Source organism: Octopus bimaculoides, chromosome 11 (assembly GCF_001194135.2).
Source record: "Octopus bimaculoides isolate UCB-OBI-ISO-001 chromosome 11, ASM119413v2, whole genome shotgun sequence".
Taxonomy (NCBI): Eukaryota; Metazoa; Mollusca; class Cephalopoda; order Octopoda; family Octopodidae; genus Octopus; species Octopus bimaculoides.
Window position 1 is genome coordinate 28,082,957 of NC_068991.1, and position 11,171 is coordinate 28,094,127.

At 36.3% G+C, this 11,171-nt stretch overlaps 2 protein-coding genes across 2 annotated transcripts in view; both read left to right on the forward strand.

Annotated features, from left to right (window-relative positions):
- The window catches only part of LOC106883929 (uncharacterized), a 136,339-nt gene that overhangs the window by 53,617 nt on the left and 71,551 nt on the right, over positions 1-11,171 (forward strand). The window lies entirely within an intron of this gene.
- The window catches only part of LOC128249062 (cysteine-rich venom protein Mr30-like), a 45,543-nt gene that overhangs the window by 19,941 nt on the left and 14,431 nt on the right, over positions 1-11,171 (forward strand). The window contains exon 6 of the mRNA XM_052971653.1: positions 1,643-1,746. Coding sequence (XP_052827613.1) covers positions 1,643-1,746 — 104 coding nt within the window. The remainder of the gene's footprint in view (positions 1-1,642; positions 1,747-11,171) is intronic.

The window sequence follows — 11,171 nt, forward strand, 5'->3', positions numbered from 1 at the left end:
TATATATATATATATATATATATATATATATATGTATATGTATAATATATATATATATATAAAGGTTATGAAGGGTATTGGAGTCAACCAAACCCTAAAGATACAGGCAATACCGAATAAGTGCCGTATACCGACTAGTTATGCCTCTGTTATTGTAGTAACATGAGTGGGGAATATAACATAGGTCGTGTATTAGCGTGTGTATGTATAAAGAAAGAAAAAGATAAAGAGACCAATGGCAAAGTTTAATGTTGGAAGGGAAATATACTCCAAGTACTTTTTCTTCTTTGTTCTTTCTTCTACGCATCACTCTTACTTCTTACTATAAATCTCCTCTTATAGATGTAATAATCCATTCTTCTACTATTACCATCTCCGATGAAGGGATACGTTGGATTTTCCCTGAAACAGCTGTAAGACTTTATACAAAAAATATAATTTTAACTTTGCCATTGGTCTCTTTATCTTTTTCTTTCTTTATACATACATATATATATATATATATATATATATATATATATATATTGCACAACCACTTCTTCAAATAAAGAGGGTGTTGTGTGAATGTTGCTCAATACGTGTAGTGGCTGTGTCTTGTCTCGATGTTGTTAAAGGTGGCTACTTTGTCGTGTCTATTGTTAATCATTGTTTTATGTCTGTGTACAGAGGAGTAATACAGCTCTGATTTGTTTTATCAAAACACACAACAAACTAATCAGTGTAATGTATAGAAACTCTATGAAACATTATCCACCTGTTGTTGAGCAGATTAAATGCTCAACTATTTTCTTTTTGCTTTAATAGATTGTATTGGATGAATACATGATATAAGGAGATAAATCAGTTGTTGTGAAACTGATTGCTTTATCTTCTATATTTTCTCCATTCTCTAGGCGCTGAATAGCATTCTAAAGGGACTACAGGGTCAACATTACCAGCAACTTGTTTCAGTATTTAACTTAAACACTTCCTGTCACAAATATTTGCTACAGATGTAATTCGATCTGAATAAAATCAATCAAATTTTGGCTTGCAAACCTCTTTTGTCTGATGAATCCTATATTTTGAAACTTTATTGTTTATTGATTATTGACCTGTTTTGCCGTTTTACATCTACCTTACCATTTGATGGATCATAGAAAATTATACATTTGCATATCACTGGAGCAATGTCTTTTACAGCTGGTTGTCCTTTCTGCAAATTACTGACTCACTTGGAGAAGGTATAGAGAATGTCAATCAAACAAAACTAAATCACATAAAATTATGTCACCGTGACTACAGACACAAAATAATAATTGCACATCTTGATATAATTATTAGATTATTAAATCGCAATAACAAATATTTTATAATATAGCAAGATTGACATGATACAATTTCCTCCATCTTTCTTTATTCTATCTTCTCCTATTCTTTACTATTATAATCTCTTTCTCTTCCTCTCTCTCTCTCTCTATATATATATATGGTGGGGGAGTATATATATGGATCTATCTGGAGGATTATGTTCCTCTCCCTCTTTCTTTTCCTCTAAGTCTTCCTCCAGTCTTCACCTTATCTATTTCACTTCACTTCAAACTTCTATTGCAATTTTATATAATCTATTTTATGTAAATTTTATTTTTCTTCATCTATTAAGATTTATCTAGTTCTGTGAAGCCCTCTTCATTAAAAGATACTATTATTATTACTACTACGTCTATTGTTCCAAATACTACTACTACTACATCTGTAGTCACTCAGGTAAGACATTTCATGAAGTTATTCCCAGAATACCATACCTTAATATTAATAAACCAGAAGATTTTACCTCTTCCCTGTAAACATAATCTTTAATAAATATTTTATTCTTACACTAATTTACTAGAAAAATTCTAATATTAACAACTAAACAAAAGTAAATATCTAAATATCTGATACAAGATGTTGCTAATATGATTTTATAATTTTCCTGACTATTTACCTTACATTTAGCATTAATCACCACCACCACCTCCACCATTATCCTCATCATCATCATCATCATCATCATTGTTTTCCATGCAAGCATGACTCAGATGGATTGTCAGGATCCAGTCAATTTTATTTGGCATCACTGCCATCCTAGATGCATTAAAAAACCACTCACTCAAACTCTATTTTGGGCTTGAGTGGTAAGGAGCACTTAGGATTACTTGAGGTAAGCAATCCCAATATATTTCATGTGATGGATAAATCTTGGGTTTGCTTAGCTGGATTATAAATATTTTACCAAGTGGTATGTCCAAGACAGTGGAGGCGCAATGGCCCAGTGGTTAGGGCAGCGGATTCGCGGTCATAGGATCACGGTTTTGATTCCCAGACCGGGCGTTGTGTGTGTTTATTGAGCGAAAACACCTAAAGCTCCACGAGGCTTTGGCAGGGGATGGTGGCGAACCCTGCTGTACTCTTTCACCACAACTTTCTCTCACTCTTACTCCCTGTTTCTGCTGTGCCTGTAATTCAAAGGGTCAGCCTTGTCACACTGTGTCATGCTGAATATCCCCAAGAACTACGTTAAGGGTACACGTGTCTGTGGAGTGCTCAGCCACTTGCACGTTAATTTCACGAGCAGGCTGTTCTGTTGATCGGATCGACTGGAACCCTCGACGTCGTAAGTAACGGAGTGCCAACAAATGTCCAAGGCAATTACAGTGACTTTGGAGATTAATACACCTGAGTATTTTTAATTACTACAGGTAATTATGCAACATATAAATGTCTAATACACGTTTCTGCTGCATACAGACATCTCACAGTTGCATTTGCACCCAGTTATAGTCATCATTAGTCTATGCAACTTTATTCAAGGTCCAACCACTGACATGGTCTGAAGAGAAATAAGGGTATTTGGGTTTAGCTAACATTATTTTTGGTAGGTGACTATAGGTTTTGAGTGCAAAGAATGTGAGAGAAAAATCTGGAAACTTGATACATCTATAAAAATTGCTATCATATTGACCCTATAATAACCCTAGTTTGGATTCTGAATAAAGAATATTAGACCTTGAATAAGGTCAGAGTATATTTTTAACCACTAGGTGGATTAGGAATTAATGAATTTCAGATATATTGGATACAGCTACTGGTCACAAATTCAATCTGAATCTTCCTTTATATAAATCAAGTTTTATTTACATGTAGTTTTATTGTTGTATATACGTTGCAAGAATTTTTGTACATGCAGTTTTATGCATGGAGTCTACTGATTACTGCTTGATACAGGCAAACTAGAATATAACACTGACATTTACCATGTAAGCTCCTATTATAGTGCACCGGTTAAAGATTCTATCATATTTATTCAATTTAGGAAAATTCCTATATATAGGGGCAAAAAAATTAGTTGGAATGCTAGAAGCTATTTGCCAACCAAATACTGCATTATACCACATATGGCCTTACATCTTTGGCATTCACAACACCTGTTGGCTGTTTTGACCTCAGCACAAGGGTATTACTTCCACTCCCTGTGAATTAGTTTCCTTAAGGTCTTACCTCATATTTGCAATTCTAGTCATACAGAGCAGACATGTTATGAATAAGAAATGTTCAGATAAGCAACTTCATTTTCCTATCCTAGCTTTACTTCTCACCTCACTTCATATTACTAATATTATTAACAAAGCCTAATTTATTTCCATGCTATATGTTATATAGTAAAGTTAAATAATCCTAATGTTCAAATAAACAATTCCATTTTTCTTCCATAGCTTTAATTCTCAAAAATTTTATCTCACTCATTTAATGTCTAAAACCTCCCTTTTTTCCATGCTATATGTTAAATAATAACTGCATTAAGCAATACTAGTGAAAATGTGCTTTTTTTCACCTCTTCGTTTTGTTTGGATTCTCACTTTATTTTATCTTGCTCATATTATGTGTAAAACCTCACTTTTTTCCATGTTATATGTCAAATAGATGCTTTCACTTTATTTGGATATTTTATATGGCCTTACCTTTGGCATGGGGCAGCTATACTGCTTGGTCATTCACAGTATATACACCCACCCCACCCCTCTACCTATACAGGAAGTCTTTCTCCTAAAACCTCTACCACAAACCTATACAGAATGCTATCTCTTTCTCCCACCCCTATTTAGTGGGCTATCTCCTGATAAACATAGCGAGTGTGAAATGAATAAAATGATGGTGAAACAAATGCAGGTTGAAACCTATTTGAACCGGGGAAACATACATGCGAGCTTTCTTTTCAAATGCAGAATACTGTCCCCTATTCCTGTGTCTCCACCCCCACCCCCAACCCCAGCTGACACACTCAGTGTAGGCTCATTAAAAGGTAGGTTTGGTGACATTGTTGAGATACTTGAACAGAGGCATGTAGATGTGTGTTGCATCCAAGAAGTAAGATAGAGAGGAAGTTCTGCGAGGTTCCTCACAGGCAAAGAGCAGAACTATAAAATCTTCTGGGTGGTGTCAGCATACTTCTTGCTGAGAGATAGGTTGGTAAGGTAATCAAGGCAATCAGAGTATGTGATAGAATACTTAAGCTTAAACTAGTTTTGAAAAATAAAATGGCAACCTTTATCTTGGTCTATGCCCCTCAGCCAGGTCTACCTGATGAACAGAAAGACCGATTTTATGACACCCTTTTGCAGACTATGTTGGCGATAAATGACAAGTGACCTTGTCTTTATGGCTGATGCCTTCAATGAGCATGTTAAGCAACATCCAAGTGGCTTCCATGGTGTGCATGGTGGCAATAGATTTGGTTCCTATATTGATGAATGAACCAGGTTGCTGGAGTTCTGTGATGCAAATGATCTTATGATCTACAATACTAATTTCAGGAAACCTACCAGTCACCTGTTCATCTATCAATCTGGTAGACACACTAACCAGATTAATTACATTCTTGTCAGAAAACAGGAACAAAGGCTGCTTATGAGCGCCAAAACTTTTCCAGATGAAGAATATGCCTCTCAGCATAGGTTAGCTGTTAGCAACTTCAGAATCAGGGCTAAAAGGCTACCAAGAAGACAACCCATGTAGAAAAGAAAAGTCTGGAAGCTTAAGGATTCTCTGAATGGTCAGAGATTTAGAGATATGTTACTTGAAGCATTTGATGAAAAGGAGGATGATATAGTGACATATAACATGGAGGACAACTGAAGTTTCCTTCAGGACAACCTGTTGAAGGTCACTGACAAAATTTGTGGCTGGTGCAAAGTCCCTTCTCAACCTAAGGTGAAATGGCAGTGAAATTATGTAGTTGACAGGGCCATTAGAGAAAAGAAACAGGTCTGGAAGAACTGTAAGTGTGGTGGTAACAGGGAAGTGTATCAGATAGCCAGAAGGGAGGCTAGAAGACAGGTATTATTTAGCCAGAAGAAAAGCAGAAAAGAAGTTTGCCAATGTTCTGTGGTGTGAGGACCAGAGACTTGAAGTGTTTCATATTGTAAGACAGCGTGTGAGAAAAAAATCATGATATCATAGGAGAGAAATGTGTCTGCATGGTTCACTTACATTTAATGATTCTGCTAAGAAAGAGACTTGGAAATGCCACTATGAAAAGCTTCTAAATATAGAAAATGCATGGGAGAAGGTTAGTTTGCCAAATGCAGACCCAGCTGAGGGCCCAGCTATCCGATGAAGCAACTAAGGTCATGAAGACAGGAAAAGCTCCAGCCCATCAAGAATCACTGCTGAGATGCTTAAAATATCTGGTGGGGTAGGATATGGCCTAGTCAACCATATAGTTGATTAGGTTGTCCACAAGGGAGTCACACCCAACAATTGGTGTAGCAGCATTATAGTCAGCTACTATAAAGACAAAGGTGATGCCTTGGACAGAAATAATTACAGAGGCATCAAATTGCTGGACCAGATGATGAAAGTCACAGAAAGGGTCATAGTTCAATTAATTTGGAAGAGAGTTAGCGTAGATGAAATGCAGTTTGGATTTATGCAAGGTTGGAGCACAACTGATACTATATTCCTGATTATGCAACTACAGGAGAAGTATTTAACCAAAAATAAACCTCTGCACATGTCTTTGACACTCACCTGCTCCCTTATCTGGTGGTCAATGCAGAAGCTAGGGATAGATGAGTGGTTAGTGAGAACTGCACAGGCTATGTACAGGGATGTTGCCAGTAAGGTGAAGGTTGGCAACAAGTATAGCAATGAATTCACTGCACAGCACAAGTAGAAGTTCACCAAGGTTCGGTTCTCAGTCCTGTCTTGCTTATTTTAGTCCTCCAGGCCTTAACAGAGATGAATTCAAGATCAGCTACCCCTGAGAGCTCCTCTATGTTGATGACCTAGTGGTAGGTCATTAACATAGTTACCTATCGATAACTGAATCACTAACTTATAGAAGAAATTTCAGGTATGGTAGCAAGGCTTGGAATCTAAGGCCCTTAGAGTTAATTTAGCAAAGACTGAAGTCCTAGTAATTAGGAAAACAGACAAATCACAAGTCCCTTCAGGGAGATGGCACTGTTTGATAAGCAAGATGGGTATTGGTGGAAATTCCATACACTGTACTCAGTACAAGCTTTGGACACATTAGAGGTGTAGCAGTATCACAGGAAGGTTGACAGAGAAAATATACTTTGTGTGTGGCAAATGAGTACAACAAGCACTAAAAATGTGCAGACAACAGACTCCCTCAAATGCTTGGTGTGGTGGGAACCATTAGAACTAATAGATAGCTTCTGCCACCTTGGAGACAAAGTGAGTAGTGGAGGAGGAAGTTCTGAAAGTGTAGTTGCTAGAATAACAATGCGCTGGGCAAAGTTCAGAGAGCTTCTACTTTTATTGGTAACTAAAGGAGTGAAAGACAGACTATGTGATGCCTGTGTACATACAGCGAATTTACATGACAGTGAAACTTGGGCTTTGATTACAGAGGGCTTGCAAAAGCTTAAAAGAAATTAAGCTAGCATGCTCCACTGGATGGGTAATATCAGTGTGTGCCCATGACAAAGTGTAAACGATTTAAGAGGAAAACCAGTTTGGTCATGTGATGTGTATGGATGAAGGCAGCTGCATAAAGAAGTGGCATGCTCTAATTGTGGAAGGAACCTTTGGAAGAGATAGACTCAGAAAGATGTGAAATGAAGTGGTGAGAAAAGATCTGTGAATGCTGGACCTTACTGAGGAAATGACAAAGAACTGGGAGTTATGGCGATTTGCTGTACTTGAAAAGATGTGTCAAGCAAAGTAAAATCTCTGTCATCCATATATACAGGCATATCCTTTCAGGTGCTGGTGTCACATAAAATGCACTCATGCCAGTGCCACATAAAAAGCACCCAGCACACTCTGTAAAGTGGTTGACATTAAGAAGGGCATTCAGCCATAAAAACCCTGGGTTGATAAATTAAGTGCTAGTGAAACATTGTGGTCGATGTAATCCCCTCCCCAAAAATGGCAAAATTTGAAATCATTATTAGACATGGTATATTCCCTTTTTTAGGAGGTTGTATTATTTTTGATGCCTGTCCTAGAATCGATTAGGTTATTAGTTTTACTTGTGGGCTTAACTGCATTTTCTTTTATCACATTTACCAATATTATAATTGCTTATATTACAGATCTAGTCCAATATGGGATTATTTCCCCTATTGCTACTCTGGGTACTGTCTGTTGATTTCACTTTACATCAATGATGGTGGGGGCAGTTATTAGCACTATTTTCAGTGTCCATAACCACTAGATTCCAAGTTCCATTCCTATTTGCATACTTCTTCACTTCATTCACAGTACTATATAGTAACCTATCCCTATAACCTACTTCTGCTAGTGCATTATTCTCCATTTTTCTAAAGATCTCCTCATAGAGATGTGGGTTGAAATGTTATTGACTATATATTCAGTGATATTTTGGGGGTGATTATTGTTAAAATTGATATACTTCAGGTTGTCATTGGGTTTGTAGTATGGTTGATATTGATCCATACTCAAATTCATAGTAACATCCAAGAAGTTAACTTTAATGTGTTCTTCTTTGGGGGAGAAGATCAGCCTACACCCTTGAAAAAACTAAATAACTTTTGCCTGTATTTTACTTATTAAACACTGTTAGATTTATGTAATGGGAATAGAGTGTTGCCCCAATATAATCCTCTGCCCATTAGCAGAAATTCCCTACTTATACAGAATAAGATATATATTCCTACCAGGTTGGTTACCTGAACAGAATCAATAGATCCCATGGTAATGTCAAGTATATCTGGTCAGTCATTTCTCACCCAGTACTTTCCATCAAATTCAATAATAGATTTTATTCCTGTTAAGATAATATCCACTTCTTTCTTGGATACATTAGAACTTTTCATTGCAGATATCAGTGACTTGTTGAAGAGGATGGGGTTAATAGAAGCGTAATAGTTAGAAATATCTAACTGAATGAATTTAGTCTGCTTTTTATCACTAATATTGGTGAACCAATCTACTATTTCATAAGAGCTATACCATAAGTTAAGTTTTATAGTATTCCCTAGTGTGGGTATGTACTTATTAATGATATGCTTACTAATTTTGTAAATCAAAACCTGATTTATATAAAGAAAGATTTGGATTAACCTCACAAATATATTCTACATATCTCATATTTTTTAAAATTTTATCTGAATCAGTGACCATTAATTGTACACAATATATCTGAAATTCATTAATTCCTAATCTGCCTAGCGGTTAAAAATATACCCTGATATGTCAGTGGTTGGACTTTGGATAAAGTTGCATAGACAAATAACCAATTGAATGTAACTGGGAGCAAGTGCAATTGTGAAATGTCTATGCATCAGAAATGTGCATCAGACACATTTGAGTCAAATATGGTGTATAATTGACTGCAGTAATAAATGATATTCAGATGTATTAACCTCCAAAGTCACTTTAATTGTCTTGGATATATATATATATGTTTATGTGAATGTGTGATGCAATGTGTGTGTGCGTGTGCATGTGTGTGTGTGTGTGTGTGTGTGTGTGTGTGTGTGTGTGTGTGTGTGTGTGTGTGTGTGTGTGTGTGTGTGTTAGAAGAAAAGAGTGACTTCACACAATTATTGGAGAAATTTATGCAGACTATATTTACCTTGAACATTTTAACGATAATGTTTGCCAGATAAACATGACCGGGCATGGAATTTCTGTGGACTTCAGCTGTGAAATTCTAGATAAAGTGTTTAGAGCAGGATGTAGGATGTAAGACGCAATATGGTGTTTGATGGGTAGGGTAGGTTTTTGGAGAGAATAAGTAGACTGCTAGTTGAGAGAAGCAGCATTGAATATTCTTTGCAGCAAATGTCCTGATTCTAAAAATAAGACCAGCACAGGTGTAGGTGGAGGATGCATATGACTGAAGGGGCCAAATAGGTCATAACAGTGGATTAGCCCCAACAACTTTCTTTCTTTCAGCAAAACATACCAAATTTAATCATCATTTATCTCCGGTTGTTTTCTGTATATGCATAGCTTGGATAGGTCCTCCATACACCAACTTTTCTCTTGTCATGACCACTCAACATTACTTCCATGAATAAATTTCAATATCGTGAGACCCACTAACACAACCTCTGTCTATGTCTTCCTTGGTCTTCTATTTCTAAAATTTTCTTCCACTTAGATTTCTGACCATGTCTCTCTCAGTTCACATTCGCAAAGATGTTAACTTATAAGTTGCTTTGTTGCTATTGAGAAGAATTTGCAATGTTCTTCTATTTTATGTGCATGCATGCATGCATATGTGTGTGTGTGTGTATGTGTGTGTGTGTGTGTGTGTGTGTGTGCGTGTGCACGTGTGTGTGTGTGAGTGTAAATGTAAGATCCAAGGATCAAGGTGTAGAATGTTAGTAAGCTTAAAGTTTCTGTGAAATTACATTTATAGCTGTTGTTGTTACACTTACAACTAGATGAAGGAAACTTGAATATTAAACATTATTATGGCTATTAATCCTGTTATCTAACTTATATTTGAATAAGGGGAACCCTATAAAACTTTGACATAGAATTCATGTTTCTCTGGTCGCTTCTCTTTCTCAGCGCAATACGACTTTGTATATACAGACAAAAGTATATATATGTTTATACATACAATGTTCACTTATATATATATATATATATGTATATATATATATATATAAAAGGACACAGGCACAGGCATGGCTGTGTGGTAAGAAACTTATTTTCTAACCACATGATTCTAGGTTCAGTCCCACTGCATAGCACCTTAGGCAAGTGTCTTCTACTATAGCCTCAGGCTGACCAAAGCCTTGTGAGTGGATTATATATACATATATATATATATGTATATATGTTCATGTGTGCATCTTTGTGTCTGTTTGTCCTCCACCATTGCTGTTAATTTTAACAGCTCAGCAAAAGAGACTGATACAATAAATACTAGGCTTACAAAGAACACATCCTGAAGTCAATTTCTTTGACTAAAAAAAGACCTTTAATGCAGTGCTCCAATATGGCCACAGTCAAATTACTGAAACAAGTAAAAGAATAAAAGAACATATAGTTATGCAAATCATTGATGTCCCAGAAGTCTACACACATATACACATGAGGCTAATTCAGTCAGGGTTTCAGTTTGAACTTCTTGAGAATCATATTTGGTGGGGAAATATAGAAAAGGGACCTGTCAGTGAGGTTTAGCATTGGAACAGAAGAAATGATTAGAATGTTTTATACAAATAACTTCTGTTCCAATACACATATGCATATACACATACATGTGCGCATGAACACACACATGCACACACATACACACATGTGTGTACACATACATACGTACATACATACATGTATGTATACATACATACGTACATACATACATACATACATACATGCATACATAACCCATAATGAGGTAGAGGCCATTACCACTCACAATATGAAAGGGTATTGATGGAATGTCCCAATAAAAACCTCAATAAAGTGCAGACATAATAGACCGGATATAGTAATCTGGGACAGAGAAGAGAAACTCTGTACAGTAGTAGAAATCAGCTGCCCTGCGGATGTCAACATCCCACTAAAGATTAGAGAAAAAGAGAACAACTACGCTGAGCTACTGAGAAATTTACAGATACTCCACCCAGACTACAAGTTCAGATTCATACCCGTGATTGTTGGGGCATTGGGATATGTAACGAACTCCCTCAACAAAA